This window comes from Oryx dammah, unplaced genomic scaffold (genome assembly GCF_014754425.2).
Source record: "Oryx dammah isolate SB20612 unplaced genomic scaffold, SCBI_Odam_1.1 HiC_scaffold_15, whole genome shotgun sequence".
Taxonomy (NCBI): Eukaryota; Metazoa; Chordata; class Mammalia; order Artiodactyla; family Bovidae; genus Oryx; species Oryx dammah.
In genome coordinates, this window is record NW_024070199.1 from 21,173,543 (window position 1) to 21,195,987 (window position 22,445).

Sequence of the window (22,445 nt, forward strand, 5' to 3'; positions counted from 1 at the left end):
ATGTTGGCCTGCTGTGTTGTTGATACTGTAAAAGTTTTCTTTCCTTTTAATTTTTTCCTAAAGTCCACAACTAAACGTATTGAGCATATGAGAAACCTTTGGAAACAGAAGAGGAAATTTAATAAACGGTTTGCAAGGCCTGCACCTGTTCCAGAACCAGGACTCCTAGTAAGTGCTCCACTGAAATTAATAGATCTTTAAATGCAAAATACATCATCATTTTTTTCATTTATATAACATTCTAAATTCTGTTTTTCCCCTTTCCTTTGAGAAATCAGTAACTATAGTATGGGAAGTTACCTTAAAACTCCTCTAATCAAATTCTCATCTGTTATTTAAGTCTTCTTTGTAGTTGTCTCTTGAATGTGGTCTAATGGAAAGAGTGTGATGTTTGAAACCTTGATGTTCTGAATTCCTTTGCATGTTTTATTAACTGCAAAAAGTTATCCACTTAAATCTTCTCGATTATATTATTTGCAGAATAAGTCACAAAATCTGCCAAATAGTTTTTCAATCTAGGCTTGAGCATTTTGTAACATCAGAAAATTCTACACCAACCACAGCTTATTCTATCTTTTTGCATACCTTTGATATACATTTGAAAGTTCTTCCAGGGACTTATCTGACGGTCCAGTGGTTAAGACACAGCCTTTCAACACAGGGGCTGCAGGTTCAATCCCTGGTCAGGGAGCTGAGATCCCACATGCCTCATGGCCAAAAAGCCAGAACATAAACAGTAGAAGCAATATTGTAACAAGTTCAAGAAAGACTTTTAAAATGGTCCACTTTTTAAAAATCTTTTAAAAAATGAAAGTTTTTTCATGTAACACGTTATATTGCCTCCATGAGCTTTTTACATGTAGTACCAATTGTATGCCTAATAACCCATCATAAATCCAATGACTTTCCTTCCACTGGAAAGTCCTTTAGATATTTGAAGAAAACTATTACCTCCCATCTTAGGCAGATTTTTTTAGGGTGAAAACCCCCAAATTTCCTCATCCACTCCTCTTTTGCCTTAGAAGTGAGCCCTGACCTTATTTAGGCAATCTCTGGGATCAGATTTCATTGTAGAAATATTTGAGATAGGTATTTTTCTGATCATTAAGATTTTTTTTTTCTGTTGGTTTTCTTTTTCAAAGAAAATAAACCTCACTAATGAATAGCATTCTTAGGTAGAAATTTGTAACTTCAGCTCCTTCTAAAATAAACTCAGCTGCCATGGTTTAAACAAATAGTACTTTTTCCTCCAAAGGAGAACTCCTGATCTAGGCAGTCTAGGATTGATATGGTGATTTATAAAACCACCAAAGAAGTTTCAGGCTCCTTCCATCTTTTGGATCGTTCACATTTTCACATGACTTTTACTCTCATGGTCTCAAAAAAGCTTCTACAATAGGTAAAGATTGCATCCCCATTCCAAAAGAAGAGGATACAGGACAAAGGGAAAAAGTATACACCTGTTGAATCAGTTCTTGTTGATCAAGAGAGTAATCTCTGTGTGTATATATAATGGTTGAGGTGATGGCTTTGTGGGTATATGCATGTCAAAACGTTTTAAAGTATACACTTCAAATAAATATGTGTGGTTTATTGCATGTCAACTATACTTCAGAAAAGCTGATAGACACCCCACACATACAAACATACACAAACACACACACACACACGTCTTTTATTCACCATTACACTATCATACAGGAGATTTTCACTGCCCTAAAAATCTCCTGTGCACTATACATTCATCCTTCACCTCTTCCCTCACCCATCTCAAGCCCCTGGCAATCACTGATCTTTTTGCTATCTCTATAGTTTCACCTTTTTCCAGAATGTCATATGGTTGGAATCATATAGTATGTAATCTTTCATACTGGTTTCTTTTACTTAGTAATAGACACTTAAGTTTCCTTCATATCTTTTCATGATTTGATAATTCATTTCTTTTTACCCATTGCATGGATCCACTCACCTACTGAAAAACATAGTGGTCACTTGCAGTTTTAGCAATAATCAAAAAAATTGCTCTAAACATTCATGGGAATTTTTTTTTTACACATAGCTTTCATTTCATTTGGGAAAATACCTAGAAACACAATTGCTGGATCATATGGTAAAACTGTGTTTAACTTTGAGGAAAAAAAAAAAAAATGGCAAAACTGTCTTCCAAAGTAGCTGTATTATTTTGCACTCCCACTAGCAATGAATGACAGTTGTCTGTTGCTCCTTACCATTGCCAACATTTGATGTTATCAGTGTTTGTGGATTTTAGCCATGTAGATAGTTGTATAGTGATATTTCATTATTTTAATTTGCGATTTCTTGGTGGCTCAGAATCCACCTGCAATGTGGGAGACCTGGATTCAGCCCTTGAGTTGGGAAGATTCCTTGGAGGAGGGCATGGCAAACCACTCCAGTATCCTTGCCTGGAGAATCCCCATGGACAGAGGAGCCTGGTGGGCTATAGTCCATGGGGTCAAAAAGGCAAACCACTCCAGTATCCTTGCCTGGAGAATCCCCATGGACAGAGGAGCCTGGTGGGCTATATTCCATGGGGTCAAAAAGGCAAACCACTCCAGTATCCTTGCCTGGAGAATCCCCATGGACAGAGGAGCCTGGTGGGCTATAGTCCATGGGGTCGAAAAGAGTCAGACATGACTCAGCAACTCAGCATATTGACAATCATTTTATATGTTTATCTACCAACTGTATAACTTCTTTGATAAGGTGTCTATTCAGATATTTTGCCCACTTTTTAATTGTTTATTTTTTATAGTTGAGTTTTGAGCCATTTGTGTATTTTGGATGCCAGCTTTTCATATGTATTTTGGAAATGTTTTCTACCAATCTGTCCTTTGTGTTTTCATTTTTTCTAATACTATTTTCCCAGAGCCACATTTTTAATTTTAATGAAGCTTAACATCAATTATTTCTTTCATGGATCATGCTTTTAGTGTATCTAAAAACTCATTGTGAAATCCAAGATCTTAAAGCGTTTCTCCTGTGTTATTTTCTAGAATTTTTATAATTTTCTACTTTACATTAGGTCTATGATACATTTTGAGTTCCTTTCAATGAAAGGTATAAACTAAGTGTCTAGACTTTTTTTTTTTTTTTTGCATGTGGGTGTTGTTCTGATTTTTACAGCACCATTTCCTGATGAAGCTATCCTATCTATATTATATCTACCTTTGCTCCTTTGTCAAAGTTCTGTTGACTATTTGTATCTGTGTGGGTCTATTTCTGGGCTATCTCTTCTGTTCCATTAAATAGAGTATTTATCTGTTCTTTTGCCAATTCCACACTGTCTTGATTACTGTAGCTTTATAGTAAATCCTGGATTTAGATTAGTAATATCAGTAACATAAGTGTCAGCCTTCTAACTTTGTTCTTCTCCTTCAGTGTTATGTCAGTAATCCTTGGTCTTTTTGTTTATTCATATAAGACTTAGAATCAGTTTATTAAAATCCACAAAGTAACTTGCTGTAATTTTGATTGTATTGTGCTAGATCTGTAGATTGCTTTGAAAAGAACTGACATCTTAATAATATTGAGTCTTTTTATAAGTGAGCATTGTTTATCAGATTTATTTAGGTCATCTCTGATAAATTTTTTTCATCAGAGTTCCTGATCTTAGCTGGAAAGCATCTAGTTACTCATCATTAAATATGAGGTTAGCTGTAGGTGTTTTATAAATGTTCTTTCTTTGAGACAATCCCTCTCTATTCCTACTTTGCTGGTTGTTGTTTTTTTTTTTTTTATCATAAAGGGGTGTTGCATTTTGTCAAATGCTCATTCTGCATCTAGTGATATGATAACATAATAGAAGATCAGGGAAAAATCTCTTTGCTTCTAGAGTAGAAGGGGGAAACTACCATATTGAAATACTTAGGGCTCTTTGTTCTCCTAACAGGGCATACTCAAGGGAACTGGTTTATCAGGATCTAATTTACCTTTTATCAAACTCTAGTTGACCTGGGGAAATGCCCAAATCCAGACCCTTCTACATAAGGTATGGAAAATACCCAACTAAAGTTCTGATCTTCACTCAATGAAATATGAAGGCTTCCCTAAGAGGGCCTCCCTAAGACTCCCCATCAACCTGTTTTTTAACTTTCAAGCTAATCCATACTGAGCCACAGCAACTTGTCCGTTTAAGTGTTCCTTCCAGTATGGTTCCAGCAGCATTGTTTGTATTTTCCTGTGTCAGCAGAGCAGTTCACCCTGGGACCTCAGTTCTCTGACGGATCTAAGAAAAGTTGTTGATTTTCAGTGTGTTCAGCACTTTTCTGGTTGTGCGAATGTGAGTGACAATTTCCAAACTCTGTACATGTCAGACTGGAAACTGCCACTGATTTTTCTTTGATCAAAACTGGCCACCCTTAGTTGCAAGACAGTCTAAAGTGCTAAAAAAACTGCTGCTCTAGAGAATTGAGGTTCTATTAGTGGGAAGAAGGACTTCTCAGGTGGTTCAGTGGTAAAATTTCTGCCTGCCAATGAAGGAGACGCAGGTTCCATCCCTGGGTCGGGAAGATCCCCCGGAGAAGGAAATGGCAACCCACGCCAGTATTCTTGCCTGGGAAATCCATAGACAGAAGAGCTTGGCTTGGCTGCAGTCCACAAGGTCGCAGAGTCAGACCAACTGAGCACAATTAGTGTGAAAGAAAATACCTTCATTTCCTTTTCAGGCTGATCCTCCTGACACTCATCCTCTTCCCAGTTTTTCAAATAAATGCATATTATGAATATAAATTCAGCCCCTTAGCTTTGCTTTCCTTTGTATTTCCATAGCCACGGGAGTTTATGTATTGCCACACAGGATGCCAGGATATGCAACTTTATATAGTTACCCCACTGTCTTAAACATCTATATAGCTCCTGCTGATACATCAGCTCCTGCTGATACATCAGCTCTTGCTGATACACCTGTGTTTGTAATCCCACCCCCCCACCATGGTCATGATCTCTCTGATATGCATTAAAATATGCTTGCACAACATACCTTTGTTGTTATTCAGTCACTCAGTCGTGTCTCTTTGAAACCCCCATGGACTGAAGTATGCCAGGCTTCCCTGTCGTTCACTATCTCCGGAGTTTGCTCAGATTCATGTCCATTGAGTCAGTGATGGCCATCTAACCATCTCATCCTCTGCCTTCCTCTTCTCCTTTGCCATCAGTCTTTCCTAGCATCAGAGTCTTTTCCAAGGAGTCATCTCTTCACATCTGCACAGTTATTCCATAGCAAAGTTTAACGATGTGGGATGTGGGGGAGAAGGGAGCAATGATTCCTGAGACCACCTTGCTACAGGGTATGGCTTCTGAGCCTTTTAACTCTTGATTCATTTTCACACAATTAGTTTGGTTAACCTTTCCATCCCTTTCCCAGTGCAGATGTTTCGTGCCATTGGTTTCCTCTTTTTGTGACTTGTCCTCAATTCCAAACCATTATGGCTTTCAGTTAAAAAACTCCCTTTTCTTTCTTGAGCTGCCAGATGTGTCTTATAGAAATGTCTGCAGAATGTTCTTTATCAATTATCCTACCAGCCAGAGAGCTTCCAGAGACAACTGGTATCTCTCACAAATACAAATATAAAAAATAAAATGCATGATTCATGAAAAGCCTGAGTTCAATCTGGCATTTAGTATTCATTGTCCTTAATACAAAATTTCTGAAATTGTGTTCAGAACATCCAGTTATTTTCCTTTGGCAGCAGGAGGCCATTATGAAAGTTTCCTTTTTCCACAAAAAGAACATGAGGGGGCTCAATGTTCCAAAGTATACACTAAAATTTTGTTTGGTTTAATTTCCAAACCACTGTGGACTGATTGCTTTGTATAAAATGATGTAGCAGTGTCAAATTTTTATAAATGAACATAAATGCTTATTCTCAATTTCTCTACTGATCTTGTTGCAAAACTGTAATGAATATAATGGCTTGAAATGAATGTAAAACTAGTACCAAAACCAGACTGTGCAGAAATAATACTGCTTTGAACAGTGAAAGTCACTCAGTCGTGTCCAACTCTTTGCAACCCCATGGACTGTCCATGGGATTCTCCAGGCCAGAACACTGGAGTGGGTAGCCTTTCCCTTCTCCAGGGGATCTTCCCAACTCAGGGATCAAACCCAGGTCTCCTGCATTGCAGGTGGATTCTTTACCAGCTGAGCCACAAGGGAAGCCCAAGAATACTGGAGTGGGTAACCTATCCCTCCTCCAGCACATCTTCCCGACCCAGGAATCGAACTGGGGTCTCCTGCATTGCAGGTGGATTCTATACCAACTGAGCACATCATTTTTCATTTTTTCTTCTCCTCTATCTTTTGCAAATTGTTGTGTTATAAGCAGCACCCCTACTAATACCATCTTTTTTTCTTTCTACTTAAATTCATCTTTGGCCGTAGAAAAAAGTATATCAACAGTATTTGTACAACTTAAAGGATTTGAGATGAAAATAAAGGCCTGAGTCCATACATATAAGTGCTTTACTTAAACATGGATTGTGCCCAGTAGAACAGAAGATGCATGATGACACTAAAGCATCCAACTGGGAAACGTTTGAAGAAATTTTCTGTCTGTTTATCTCTGTAACAAAACTCTTCTCCTAATTATATCGTTAATTATCATCTTCATACATATTAAAATGATCCTGATGGATTAAGATTAAATTCCTGCCAATAATGATATACATAAGCTTTCCATTTTCACTTATTTGTCACTCTTATTCACTTCATTTTGGGACATTTCAAGACTTAAAACACTCAACGGGTAAACTAATATACGTTTTCAGTCAATCACAGACCATAAAACTTGGAAAGAAAAATCCTTGTTTAACATCTCTGTCACATCCATTATATTCAGAAATTCCTCTACCCTCTCTCTAAATTGCTATTTTTGGTTTCTACAGTTTTTTTCTATTTATAGCATTTGTTGCTTGACTCATAGAAAAAAATGTTTATGTCATGTTTATCCAGATATGATTTATTTGGGGCTTCCCAGGTGTCACTAGTGATAAAGAACCTGCCTGCCAATGCAGGAGATGTAAGAGATGCAGGTTCGATCCCTGGAGGAAGATCCCCTGGAGGAGGGCATGGCAACCCACTCCAGCGTTCTTGCCTAGAGAATCCCAGGGACAGAGGAGCCTGGCGGGCTACAGTCCATGGGGTCGCAAAGAGTGGGGCATGACTGACATGACCTAGCATAGCACATATAGCATGTCATTTATTTGATAATACTTTGCTATTATTATAACTCGCATCTGGCTTCTATCTGACTGTTTTAATTTAGAATATTATTTCTAATTCTTTATACAATTATTTTTTTGTAAGAAAGTCTTCTGAAACTTTTCCAAGAGAATTTATAGTTTGTATAAATCTTTGCTTTGTACATTTTGATTGAATTTATTTTTCTTTGTGTATTTTAATCTCTTCTAGTGGACATAAAGTTGAAGTCTGTATGGAAGAAATCATGCCAGACCACAGATTTCTAACATCAAGTGGCATTTTGTGATTTGATGTCATTCGAAAAAATAAAGACAGTGCTCCTCCAGTTCAGCAAAATAAACACAGTGCAACCATTTAACACCTAAGCCACAGGGTCTAGAATTTTATTAAATATGATATCTTACTACCACTTTCTTTGGTAATTTGAGATTGTTTCTTTTCAACAAATAATAATATGCATATGCCTTTGTAAGTGATGTATTCATGCTTACGTTTTTGCAGCTGGATTTACAACTTATTTAGAGATTTAGCATTATGCTTTAATAATAAGGGAAAATACATTTCCTCTGCTGTATATTTATAATTACTTGTGTTTAAACAAGATGTTTAAAATCTTTAAACAAGTCCTAGTAGAGAGTTTTGTTTTGGTTTGTTTTTTATTGAAGTATGACATATTGCGGTGTAGTTGACTAACAATATTAGATTCAGGTGCACAATGTAGTGATTCAATATTTTTGAAGATTATACTTCATTTAAAGGTACTTATAAAATATTGGCCGTTTTCCATGCACTGTACATTATAACCCTGTATCTTATTTATTTTATACTTCATAGGTTGTACCTAGGAAAGAGTTTTAATATAACTAATGTCTGTATCATATGTTGATATTGCAAATAAGCTATAGTATAATTAAAATTTTCATTTAAGGTATTAGTAAAATTTGAATACTGAATTTTTACTTTTATGCAAGAAATAAATCATTACCATATCTGTAAAATACTTACTTACTTATATAAGTAATTTCTAACATGAAAAAGGAATTATCACAATTATTTTCTGATAAAAGAATAACCAACTATAGAATGAACAAGAATATTATACTCGATGACTGATGTGTGGTTTCTTAAATAGAATTTAAAGTGAAATACAGGAAATTCTGCTTCTGGGCATAATGGAAGTACCAGAATTATGTTTCCGTAGTAAACAACTAAAAAATAAGACAAAATTCTAAAAACAGTGGTTTCAGAAAATAGACAAAAGTCAAAAACAGATTGTGATCCCTAAGAGAAGAGGACCAAATGAACTCCATTTACTGCCTGAGGAGCATTCCAGAGCAGTCCTTTATGCAGGGAAGGGGATCATAAGCAGAACACAGGAGTTTTCCTAATTGAGAAAGAGAGAGAAGGATTCAGGCAGTCTGGAGTAACTGGAACCAGTAGGGCGGAAATCCAGAAAGTAAGAAACTGCTGAAAGTAATTGGCAGATCTGTATTATGACTTGCATTTAGTCTGTGTTAAATACAAAGCTGCATGTGTATAGGGTGAACTCAGCAAGGTCAGATCTGTCTACTCTTTTTGTACCATCCATGTGCGATATCTAGTGTCCAGTCAAGATTACTAGGCATGCCAAGGAGCAAAAAAATTATAAAACATTAAAAAGGGGGGAATAAAGTTAATAGAGTCACCAAAATGAAGAGAGGATGGAATCAGAAGAATCAGTTTAATCATCTATTATAAATATGTTGACTATGTTCAGCAGTTTAAAGAAAAATGTGAACACAGCAAGGAGAGGAAGACTAAAAAGATGGAACTTTTAACACTGAAAATATCTGAAATTTTAAAAATTCACTAAATGATATTAACAGTATCTTAGATGTAAATAAAAGACATTGAAGGTCATGCCAGTATTCTTTCCTGGAGAATCCAATGGACAGAGGAGCCTGGCGGGCTACAGTCCTAGGGTTGCAAAGAGTCGGACACTACTGAGAGACATACGTATGAAAGACATTGAAATCAAAGATACAGCAGATAAAGCAACAGAAACAATTCAAACTAAAGCAAAGAGAAAAAGACTGGGAAAATGATTAGCTGCTCACTGATCTGTGAGACAATATCATGAGGTCTAAGACATGAATAACTAGAGATAAGTTAGTGGGGAAGGATGGAACCAAAAAAAAAAAAAAAAAGGCCCAAAATGTCTCCAAATTTGATGAAAACTAACCCCACAGATTCAGTGTAATGGACACCAAGCAAAATGAATTCCAAGCCTTACCAAATTATCTCATAATCAAATTGCTGAAAAACATTGAAAAAATAAAACAACAGGGACATGGAGTACATTAAATGCTGAGAAATAAGCATAAGAAAATCACAAAGGTCATTATAAATCATGTAACCAAAATGACATCTTTAAAAAACTGATTTAAAACATTTAAAAAATTTTTATTTTTACTTTATTTTGCTTTACAATACTGTATTGGTTTTGCCATACATTGACATGAATCAGCCATGGGTGTATATGAGTTCCCAATCCTGAATCCCCCTCCCACCTCCTACCCCATATCATCTCTCTAAAACATTTTTAAAAATCTTGTCAACCTTACGTGTTATTTGAAGCAAAATGCAGTTGTTGTTGTTGTTGTTGTTGTTTTCCCAGAAAAGGAAAGCCCCCAAAATATCTATCACTAGCAGACTTGCAGGGCAAATTCTTTAAGTAGAAGAAAAATTGTCAGATTCTTGGACCTTCACAAAATGAATAGCTCTGGAAATGATACACATGAATGAATACAAAATCATTTAAACTTCTTTTATTTTTTAAAAAATAATTGATTGTTTTAAGAAAAAAATCAAAGTATTGTGGCAATAATAACATGCAGGATTAAAATGTATGACAATAACAAAGTTCCTTCTAGGAGGAAGTTGAATTTCTCCTATACCTCTGAGTTTCATAGTCTACCTGGTCAGTTACTCTAATCATAGTCATCTTTTTAAAATGCAAATTTTGAGAAGGTAACTCTTACTGAAAGAAAAATCAAAACAGGAAAAGATAATCTGGAACTTGACTTGTCAGGACAAATACAAATCTTAAGGTTTTTAAGACACTTAAGTGTCTTTTCTATAAATATTAGTAAAAGGATTAGTCTTCTGAACAGGTGACTTCGATTTGTTCCATCCACCAGAAATACAATTTGAATCCAAACTCTTATAACTGATGGGTTTTATATTATTGTAACTTATTCATGGCTAAAATTTTAGAATGGAAACTATGAGGTGTTTGTTTGTGTCTGTGTGTTTGTATTGTAGAGGTATGGTATTGCCAATATTAATTTGTAAAAGAGCTCTATTTAATTGGCTTAAAGGAAATTAAGCACATATAAATACTCATAAATACAAAGAAACTAATCCACATGAACTTCTGAATCACATGATCTAGAGTTAATAAGTGAACTAGATTCCATGTTAATGAATGAAAAGTTTCAGTTTGTCAATTTAATTAATACAGACATCTCTTTAGGGTCATCAACATTAAGTATGATACTTTTGTTGTACCTAGGTTTACTCAAAATCAAATAAGACCATATTATTCCTGCTACAAAATTTGTCAGCAAGAAAAATAACTTGATATGAAAGTTTTAAATAAATTAAAGGTAAATGAGATAGTTTAAGTGAACTCTTTAGGAATAATTATGTTTTGAGTATATCTGTCTAAAATCATTTCTCCAGATTTATTTGTAACTTGAAACTGCTTAGTTTGTGGTGGATTCATGTCAATCTATGCCAAAACCAATACAGAATTGTAAAGTAAAAATTAAAAATAAATAAATAAATTTTAAAAAAATAAGTAAATAAATTCAATGATGGGAATTCATTAAATACCCAGATCATTTCCAAATAAGAAACTGTAACGTTACTGAACAAAAGCTTCATTTTACAGAGAAACTAAAAATATTCAGGATTATTAATAAATATATTTGGTGCCACACTGAGATATTTTCTTTATGGAACACCTGTTTAGAAATTACAATTAATATTCACAAGTTTGCCTATCTACAAATTGCTAACGTACATGTTGATAACTGCTTACTTAGTTTTCATTAGAAACTAAGGTTTTTAAGGTTAAGAATTACAATTAAAGTATCTAATTAAAACTACTAAAAATTAATAAGGAAAATGTCTTTGTATGCAAGGAAAAAGAAGGTATAAAGAATGGAAATGCATGGGAAAAGAAAGGATTTTTGTCCTAAAGCTGTTTATTTCTAAAAGGAAAAGAAAATAAGGGACAAATTAATATGGATATAGAAAGTTATCTTTAGACAATGCCTTAGAAAGGCATTCTATGTGTTGGTCAGGGCTGATAAAGAGTAGAATAAATTTAGCTGAGTAAATGAATTTTAAGTTGAAAGGTAAAATGGTACAAAACCTGAATTTGGTTTTCTATTAAGGAGATAAAGTTTTTGGAAAATACTGATCTTCTTTTGAAAACTAATTGTAAAGTTTCTTTACCTTTAACCAGTAATCTGCTATGACTTTCGACATTTGCTTCTTGAAATCTTTTATTGTCACTTTGGTTAAGTGAATAAGTATTGTTCCACAGTGACATATGACCCTATAATATTTGATCAAATGTTTTGAAACATTTTCGATATTTTTGACAAACTCTAATCGAAGTTCTTTTGACCTCTAGCTAACTTTGGGATGCTTCAGAGAGAACATCTGAAAAATCTGATGAAGAGAAATCTTAAACAAATTAGGGTTACTTTGTACATGAAATTATATGTAAGCATTATCAAATGAGTCATGATAAAACTTAGTTTATGTTGTAAGGGTAAATGTTATTAATATAGATATTCTGGAAATTATGGACCTCCTAAAAATCTAATATGTCTCAGTAAAATATTAACAGCCATAATTCTAGTAATCATACTGAATTTTGTCAGTCACAGTAGTAACCAAGTTTGTCAACTGCATTGTAATCAGCTCTTCAATCATGTCTTTCAAACTCTTGTCATTTATAGACGGTCACTGTTTTACTCTGATGCTCTTGCTATAATAAGTACTTCATATTCGAAAGGATTTTTTGACAAGTGCAGTTTTCTGATAACTTTTAGACCGTACCAATTAACTGGGTAAAAAACTTAAATAATTTTAAAGAACCACTTGGTGACTTCATAAAGCTGTTAACAGAAGATTAACATCAAGAACCCAGTACGCTGGCATCAAGTTTCCAATGATATGTCCATTTGGCTGTGATATTTGTTAACTCACCTTAATTCATTAAAGTAGATGCTCAGGTGATTCTTATACCTATTAAATTTGAAGAGCATACACTCTAAATATTTCTGAATATTTCAAACATTACTGCTACTCTTGGATGGAAAAATGTATCCAACGCACCAGAAAATAATGGACATCTCAACTAATGCTGCATTCACGCGGCTCAATTCTAAAACATAGTGATAGATTTCATGTTCTGCCCTCCCAACTGGAGTAGTACCGAGAAGCACTTATGCGTGCTGACATCAACTTGAAATCTTGGCTTTAATTTCTTGGAAGTTAGAGTCCCTTCTCACAAAAGAGACAGCATAAACTATCCCGAGTCATGTCACTCATTTATACAGGGTCAGCCAACTGGGAGCTACAAAGAGTTTTGCAGGCTAGAGCCGAACTTATTTCCATCCCTCTTCGCGTGCTGCCCTCAGCAGGTGTTTCCTGAGTCCAAGGCCTGGTCCTAGCGGAGCCTCTGGAGGTATGGGTGGGGAGTTGCCTCAGAGGGGCGGGGTCGGGGCGGGGCCGGAGTGGAGCCCGGCAACAGTGGGGCGGAGCCGAGCCCAGGAGGAACGGTGGGGCGTGGGCGGAGCCGCGGGGGCGGGGCGTGGATGTGCGCGGAGTCGCAGGATGGGGAGTGTGAGTGGGCGGGGCCGCGGGGGTGGGGCGTTGCGGGAGAGGGGCGGGGCATAGCGGAGCGGCGGGGCGGAGCGACCCGGTCACCAAGCCGCCCGGCGGGGGCGGAGCGAGCGCCGCAGACCTGGGACCCGCGTTTGATCGCGCAGTTCTCACGGCCTGGTTTGGGCGGACCGCGGAGGAGTTCCCCGTCCGCGATCCCCATGGGGCTGTGTTTCCCGTGTCCCACAGAGGCCGCGCCTCCCTCGCCGGACCTGGTGAGTAAGGCTGCCTGCCCGCTTCCGCGCGTCAGCCCGCCGGTGCCGCGCGCACCTGTTCCCGGAGGGGCGCGCCGGGAGGCCCGAGCTGCGGCCCCGGGACGGGCCGTTGGACGCGTCGGCGCGGGCCGGAGAGCCGCCGGTGGGGACCCAGCTGGCAGAGACGGGTGGCTGCGCCCCGAGGGACCTCGACGTCCTGCCTGCAGGATTTGGGGGCTGCCTGCGCGTCCGTCTCTCTCCCTCTGAAGGCGGCTCCGGTGTCTCTTTATCTTTCGCCGCCGGCAAAATCGGGAATTGGTAGGACGCAGGCGCACGCGGACGGTGCGCCGTGGGGACCACTGCTGGAGATGCGGCAGATGAAGTTAATATGTTAAAAGACATCCCTCTTTCTCCGTGAACTGAGGAGTTTCATCTTGTAGGAGATGTGCATTTTTATGTGTCTGTACCAGCTGTTTAAAGAAGGTGCTCAATAAAGTCTTGTATATTTCTGCGTTTTAGTAGATATTGTATTAATGAATTTCTCTTTAGTATTTATGATGGACAAGGAGGCCTGGCTTGCTGCGATTCATGGGGTCGCAAAGAGTCGGACAAGACTGAGCGACTGAACTGAAGTTCTATTTTAAAAAGCATTTTATGTAGTACAGAATATACAATTTGTAAGGTTGCCACGTTCAGCGAATAAAAATACAAGGCGCCCTGAAATTTGAATTTTCAGTTTAACAAGAAATGCATCTTAAAAATATGTCGATTTGTCCCCATGCAATATTGGGGACATACTTGTACTAGAAAGTAGTCGTTATTTATCTGGATAATTGCAGATGTATCTGAGTGGTTTGTGGTATAGTACATTTATACTTTTTATAGCTTTCTATTTTTAACAGCCTTTTTACCTTAATAATCCTTACAGGAAATTGCTAACAGAAAACCTAAATTCCTCTCCTTTATTAATATTTGGCTAAAAATTCTTTGAAGGAAATGAGCTTTTTAGGGAAGTACATTAACTCTTCAGCTATTTGATCTTAAGTGCTAAAAACGACCTGGAGGTTGATATGAGAAAATTCACCTTGTCTTTCCTGATACTGTTGCTTTTAAATGTTCTTAATTTTCTTTATCTGGCTGTTGATAAAAAACTAATATGCCAGCAGTTGTTAAGCCCTCCCTGCCACCCCCAGAGATAACCACATGGCAGAATACTTGAATGTCACTTTATCTTTGAGGCTTTTCTTCACCACCCTAAATAAAATAGATCCTCCACTCTACCATCAACCCATCCTTCCATTTGGACCATACTCTTCTTTGTATTTCCCAGAAGCACTTCCTTCAGTCTAATAAATGTATATTTATTTGATTATATATGACTGTTTGTCCTCATTGGAATGTAAATTCCATGTGGGTGAAAATATTTCTCTGTATTAATTTCACTGCTGTATTCTCAGCACTGGGAATAGTTGCTAGGTAGGATTGTTGCTCATTAAGTATCCAAAGAGTGAATAAGTGAATGAATGAGTGTTTTGTGGAAAATGAAATTATTAACACAGCTCCCAAGAGAATGCTGTTTACTGTCTTATATATTTAAATAATTTGTAACTTGTGGTTAATCCAGGTAGAAAAATAATATTCATGGTGTCTCAACATGGAACAGTACATCTCAAATATCCTTCAGTCCTTCTTGTCCTACACAATGAGATTCATTCTCTTCATTCATGAACTTTTTCTGAAAATACCAGGCTGCCTCAAACTCCTTTTTAACTGCCATTTAATCAACCATGTATTTCCCTGCTTATATTGTTCAATGTCATTTGTTTTATTATTGTCCTGACTAGTTTGTTAGCGCTTAAAAAAAAAAGTTATTGCACAGGCCAATCTGTGTATGTATGTATGAGATATAAAATGGGTATATATAGATAAAGATATATGCCTCACCTTGCGCTTACTTGAAGGTACACTGATTGGGAAAATGAAATTCAGAAAGTTGAGTATTTTATAAATGTTATAAGTAGTGGCATTCCTAGTGGGACAGTTTAGGCCAGTACTATTTTTATAAACTATTATATTACTGTAAGGTAAAGTATAAAATATCAAGGATCATGGTTGATTTTGTTTAAAACCATATTTCTTACACATTTTTTCTAGGAAGAAAAAAGAGCAAAGCTTGCAGAGGCTGCAGAGAGAAGACAGAAGGAGGTGAGAGTAAAATACAATTCGACCTTAGATGATTAAATTTGTTCCTTGTTCTCTGTAAATGTCTATTACTAGTAGTATTCCTCTAATGAAAATGATATCTGATATCTTACAAATTTAAAGATAAACATTTTTCAAAATGATTTCTGTGTTTCAGTAAATTCGTTTAATGCTTTTCTGTCATTTGTGTGTGTGCTCAGCCATGTCCACTTCTCTGTGACCCCATGGACTGGAGCCAGCAAGTCTCCTCTGTCCATGAGATTGTCTCCGCAAGAATCCTAGAGTGGGTTGCCGTGCCCTCCTCCAGGGATTTGTTATTTAATGTATGACAATTACCATACACGTGTCTTCAGTTATGTGAGATGCCCCTTTAATTACATTGTTCTTTAAGATGAAATGGCACTGACATTTGGGAAGTAATTTTAGGGGCGAAATGTGTATGGTTGCAAAATACCCAATGAAGAAATTGTAGTATGTTTTATGTAAAACTGTTTTAGAAATAGTCTAATTCTTTGTTGCCAAAAAAAGAGACCAATCCCCTCCCCTGCCCCCATATCGAGAGAAAAACCTGAATGGCAAAACGCAAAAGATACCTTCTGGACACAGAAAACTAATTTTTGTTGTGTTTCTACAATTTTGTTGTTTATCAACAATTTTCCTGAAGGCTGCATCTCGGGGTATTCTGAATGTTCAGTCTGTGGAAGAAAAGAGAAAGAAAAAGGAAAAAATAGAAAAAGAAATGGCTACATCTGGACCCCCACCAGAAGGTGGACTTAGAGTAAGTATTAAAATTTATTGAAGATTTGATTTACCTGGAACTTTTGAAAACTCAAGTAGCAATCCATTCAATAATTTCCTCCAGAAAATGATTATCAGAGAAATGTGAATTTAAAAGCATGAACAATATAGATTGGAAGAAGTGTCAGTTTATTTGAACATTTCAACATTCATTGGAATAGATTTGTTTTCTTTTTCCCAAAATGAAAATAGATTTTTCTTGTTTATCTTAACCGTATATCTTAACTTCATACTTACATGTGTGTATGTATGTGTGTACTTAGTCATGGCCAACTCTCTGCAACCCCACAGACTGAATATTCCAGGCAAGAACACTGGAGTGGGTTGCCATTTCCTTCTCTAGGGGATCTTCCCAACCCAGGGACTGAACTTGAGTCTCCTGCCTTGGCAGGTGGGTTCTTTACCACTGGCGCCACCTGGAAAGCCCCCTATACTTACATAATTAATGACAAGCTTAACTGTATAGAAAACTTGAGCAATATGGAAGGGTACAAAGAAGAAAGTAAAAATCATAAATTCAGTATCATTTTGACATCATTTCTAATCTCATTTTATATGTCAATTTTATAAAATTGGATTGTACTATAACCTGCTTCAAACTCTCTTAGTTTTTTTCACTAAATAAATACAAGTTTCTGAATGACTTGAAGTCACATATAATATTATAAAAAAGGATATTTTTTTTATAGTCAGAAGGTACTTATTTTACATGTTCTAACCTAACAAAGGGCTTCCCTGATAGCTTGGTTGGGAAAGAATCCACCTGCAATGCAGGAGACCGCAATTCGATTCCTAGGTCGGAAAGATCCCCTGGAGAAGGGATAGGGTACCCACTCCGGTATTTTTGGGCTTCCCTTGGGGCTTCCCTGGTGGCGTAGAGGTTAAAGCGTCTGCCTGTAATGCGGGAGACCTGGGTTTGATCCCTGGGTCAGGAAGATCCCCTGGAGAAGGAAATGGCAACCCACTCCTGTATTCTTGCCTGGAGAATCCCATGGATGGAGGAGCTTGGTGGGTTGCAGAGTCGGACACGACTGAGCGACTTCACTTTCACTTTGTGGCTCAGCTGGTAAAGACTCCCCCTGCAGTGTGGGAGACTTGGGTTCAGTCCCTAGGTTGGGAAGATCCCTTGAAGAAGGGAAAGGTTTCCAACTCCAGTATTCTGGCCTGGAGAATTCCATAGGCTGTATTGTCCATGGGGTTGCAAAGAGTTGGACACTACTGAGCAACTTTCACTTTCACTTTCACCTTAACACTTTATATCAGCTTTTGAACTCTTAAGAGACAAAGGGGCTTCTGTAATTAAAGCTGAAGTTTCCATGCCATGAAGCCTATAGATTAAAAATAAGTTAGGTCTTTCTTCTGGTCCCTTCAGAAGGGCCCAGAATGAGAGACATTATCAGCGTTAAATTCAGTACCTTTTTTTCTTTGACCACCTGCATTGCTCATCAGGAGCATACAGTGAAGTTCAACATTTTTGGCGGCTCAGGGCTTCCCTGGTGGCTCAGCTGTTAAAGAATCTGCCTGCAATGTGGGAGACTTGGGAAGATCCCCTGGAGAAGGGAAAGGCTACCCACTCCACTATTCTGGCCTGTACAATTCCATGGAAGGTATAGTCCGTGGGGTCGTAGAGAGTTGGACAGCACTGAGCAACTTTCAGGGATAACAGAAGGGAAAATACAAGATAGACAGTAGCTTTAATCCTCAAACCCTTTGGCCTGGGGTCATTTATGGGCTGCTCTCAGGCCTTGAGTGTCCTGTCATATAGCTAGATTCTTCCTAACCTGACTCCATAGTATGAGGAAAACAGGACCTTCTCCGTCTTCACATGCTCCACATATTCACCTGCTGACTAACTCCCTGTTACAAGGACAGTTGGCATTGGCAATGCTTGCTGTATTCTGGAAAGGCAGCCTTATTTTACAAAGTCAATGTGATGATGGCATCAGGACACAAACTAGCATCAGTTCAGGATATACCAGCAGAGGAGTTCTGGCAGATGCCATTGGTTCATGGGAAACTTTCACAAAAGGCTGGATCTTGGATCTGACCTTGTACCAATCAGGATCTCTGAGAGTGGGGCTTGGCCGTCAAGACTTTTAAGCTCCCCAAGGAGTCTCAAACCAGATTGAGAATCACTGCTCTAGTGTTTGTAATACTAGTCCTAAGGGATATTTTGTTGAAAATAGAGTACCAGGGTAAAAAATGTTTAAAAATAATGAAGTGAAACTCACTCAGTCATATCCAACTCTTTGCGACTCTTTACAGACTTTTTGGACAGTATAGTCCATGGACTTCACAGCCTTTCCCTTCTCCAGGGGATCTTCCCAACCCAGGGATCAAACCCAGGTCTCCTGCATTTCAGGCAGATTCTTTACCAGCTGAGCCACGAGGGAGGCCCCAAAACACTGAATATTATGTTATATATTGAATACCTTCCTTGGAGATTAAAAAATCACAATATTTAAATCCGTAAGAAGTCCGAAAATAAAGGAAAATAAGTTTACTTGAATTCATGCTTAATTTTTAAACTTTATTTAAATAAACATTTTTTAAAACTATGTCACACTCAATATGTTTCTTAATATACTTGGAACACTAGAGACTGGTAAATATGTCTGGTGTTACCCCAATGGCTTTTTCAGAACTTACTATTGCAAAATTTAATAAGCTGTATTAAGCAGAATACCACGTGGAATAGTTTCTCAAGTTGAGACAGTCAAAGACTTTGTGTGTGTTAGTTGCTCAGTTGTGTCCGACTCTGCAACCCCATGGACTCTGTCCACAGTATTCTCAAGGCAAGAATACTGGAGTACAGGTTGCCATTTCCTTCTCCAGGCAAAGACTTTGCCAGACTATTATTTAATAATTTATACCACTTCTTCACTCCCCTGCCTCAAGAATTCCAATTCCTTTATTTTTACTTTGTAGTTTCATTGTTTTTATTTTGTCTTGTGATTTTTTGTTTGACTGATTATCAGGTATTTGGGACCTAACTACCCCTCATTAACCTGTCCAGAAATTTTCTTTCTTTCTGTGTGTACACCATCTTGTATTTTATTTCAGACTTTTGACTATAAAATTTTAGTAGTCACTGATCCTCACAAAGATCACTTTACATTTGTATAGCCCAGATTCCTCTTTTACCTGTTTGTTCACTTTTTAAACAAAATTTACTTTGCTCTATATTTTTATCTTTTCTAGTGGACAGTTTCATAAAGCACAGCATGAATGGAAGAGTCTACTGCCAGTAAATAATATCTACAATCAAGTGGACATCCTCAATTTAATTTCTTCTCTTTGAATAAATGAAGATTCAGACTTTGTAATTTTAGTGCTCTCAAGTGCAGTGCTTTTTCAAAATTGAATATTGAAAATGCTTTTGATTATTAGAGTTAGAAAGTGGCCAGACCTTTCATTAAATTCTTATTTTCCCTACCTTTGCTCTTCTGCAGATGGTGGGTGATTTGCCACTTTTTACTAGTTAAAACACTGACCTAAATAGTGAATATATATTTGTATATTGCATGGAAAAATTCTGCATATGTCTCAGATATTTAAAGTTGCACTTGTATTTTCACTCCTTTATGAAATGATCTAGCTCTTTATAATTTGCCGCTTAATCTTATATCTCATTATTTCATTATATGTGAAGACTTTTGCTTAAACTTGTGGACTTAGTGCCTTTTAAACTGATCATCAGGGAAAATCTTGAAAAATCATTTGAAGTGCTTATATGAAGGAACACTGTAAATTTTTATAACTTACTAAGAAATTAATATTTATTTCTAGAGAACATAAAACATCTCCTAATTTCTATTTCTGTAGCTTATAAAATTAACATACTCTCTTTTACATTATAATAAAGTTTTTTTTTTGCTTGCTGAATTTAAAATTATATGTTAGTGATGCCATCAGAGGGCAGCGATGTACAATATATACAGTATTGGATTCAACTCTATAAAGATCTTTGTAGTAAGTGAATGAGTTAAATTAAGAATGGATGGGTTATACTTAGTGCGAATGTGTTTGTCCAGATTTTATAGGTGTTTTTATTCTTTTTTATTTATTAAAGAATGCTTATAAGATTTTTAATGTGAAATTGCCAAGGCCAGTATGAATGTATGAGAGAACTATGTAAGTATTGTATTTAAAAAGGTCTACTTTAAACATAAAAATATTGCAGGTTAATTCTGTGTAATGCATTGCCATAAACTTTTTAGATGTTTGTTCATTGGTAACATTTATTATAGCAATTTTGGTCTTTTGAGTTTCTTGATATATAATAAGCTAAAACAGAAGAATTACTGTATCTTTTAATTTGGTTGCTCTTTTGGATGACAAGGCCACAGTCTGAGCCCTACATTAGAATTTTCAGGTAGTAAATGAAATAAAGATTGTAAAGTAAAGACCAACTCACCTAATCTACAGAAAGGAAACTGAACTACTATCTCGCTCATCCCTCCCACAAATCTTGTGTTATATGATGTATTTTAATTTTAAAGACTTCGAATTATAGTGTAGATCTCTTACAATTGAAAAAATCGCTTTCTTCGATTATGGAATGCAATATTCTGTGACTATCCAGGCAAGATACGTAGTTATAGACAGGTTCAGTTTTCTTCATCCTTCAGATAATCGGTGGTATGTTTTTCCAGAAAGGATAGTGAAGTCATTGGATTGTATTTTAGAAATAAAATTCTTGACTCTATGAACATGATTAATTTTTTTCAAGGCAGAAAGGAGGAAAGAACATTAATAGATGAATGGGTATGGAACCAGTGTATACCACTCCTAGATCCTTCCTTCTGTTATAATATAGAAAAGACAGTTTTATCAGTGTTACAGCTTATAGTTTGGGTTAGTGTAGACAAAAGGCTTACATCTTGGGGATAATGCCCTATTCTAATAGCAGTTTATATCCAAATACCATGTTATTTACTGTTGAACCAAGAATGCTGTGCTGGTGAATTGCCTTCTACTAACAGTGGATATGCCCTTCCAGTCACCCATGGCCTGCCTGCTTGGGTGTAATCGACTGTCCCCAAAACCACATGGGGTTGCATGGCTTTTAAGGGGTGATACTCAGATGTTAGGAATAGTGTTAGGAAGGGGAAGGAAAAGGGAGACTGGATGCCTGATAAGAAACCAGTAAGTGACTACTTAAAAAAAAATGTACACACACACACATTCTCAATCTTCCTCAAAGTTATAAATCAGTTTCTAATGAAACCTTAGCTCAGAGCCAGTTTCCCATAATTGATAATTAAATAGGAAAAGCATTATAATGCTCAATATGTCACCAAACTCCCCAACCAAATTACTAAAATAAAACTAAACAGTAAAATGCTTATATGTATTGCAAACTATCACATTAAGTGCTTAAACCACTGCTTGTTGATTATAATCATCAAACTGTTACTATGGCTGATAACAAACAGTTGTGTATTACCACACAGCCCCTGGGTTGACATGCTGCATGTTTTTTAAAACATCTGTATGTGATATTTTTGTTTCACTGATTGTATTTGGCATGTAATTAATACTTTTCCCACACATGGATTTGTTATGAATGCCGTATTGGCTTACAGGGTACAAATATACATTTTCATATACAAAAAAACTGATTTTTGGCCATTTCTGTTGAACACATTTTTTTATTTTTACTACATCTTAAATCATTTATAGGTTGGCATGTTTCTTTTCCCTGTACTCTAGAAAAGAAATGCTATTATGTGTCTCCTGTTTTTTAGAGAAATACTATAATAAACTTCATAGTGAGTCAATATGCATATATGAAGTATAATCCTGACTTTGCACAGAGTGAAGCAACACACTGCAGCTAAGAGGTGTCATGGGTAAGGTTTTTGTTCATCATTTTTTAATGCTACTGTCAGGCCATTTCTGAGCTATGGATCTATTATCCCACCTAAGCCAGGACAAACAGACTTTAATCAGACGAAGTGATGCTTGGCAACAATATGGGCCCAGTATGTCTAATGTGAATTCCAATATTTGTTTAGTATTTCCAATAGTATTCTGCTAGCAATATGCAGTCTTGTGGCATTTGGATAAGGAGGAAAAAGAGTTCC

General features: G+C 36.8%; 1 protein-coding gene across 1 annotated transcript; it reads left to right on the forward strand.

Annotated features, from left to right (window-relative positions):
* Positions 1 to 13,179: 13,179 nt before the first annotated feature.
* LOC120874290 (small VCP interacting protein) lies at positions 13,180 to 21,976 on the forward strand. The gene is made up of 4 exons (XM_040255643.1): positions 13,180 to 13,377; positions 15,511 to 15,561; positions 16,223 to 16,336; positions 19,558 to 21,976. Exons 1-4 carry the CDS (start codon positions 13,324 to 13,326, stop codon positions 19,570 to 19,572), a joined length of 234 nt encoding a protein of 77 aa, XP_040111577.1. The 5' UTR covers positions 13,180 to 13,323; the 3' UTR covers positions 19,573 to 21,976.
* The last annotated feature ends 469 nt before the right edge of the window (positions 21,977 to 22,445 follow it).

Bases quoted from the DNA above. Each gene is read 5' to 3' on its own strand.
- LOC120874290 (XM_040255643.1), top strand. From the start codon at position 13,324: ATGGGGCTGTGTTTCCCGTGTCCCACAGAGGCCGCGCCTCCCTCGCCG. The intron at 13,378-15,510 runs GTGAGTAAGGCT...CATTTTTTCTAG, and splicing joins CGCCTCCCTCGCCGGACCTG to GAAGAAAAAAGAGCAAAGCT. The intron at 15,562-16,222 runs GTGAGAGTAAAA...ATTTTCCTGAAG, and splicing joins CAGAGAGAAGACAGAAGGAG to GCTGCATCTCGGGGTATTCT.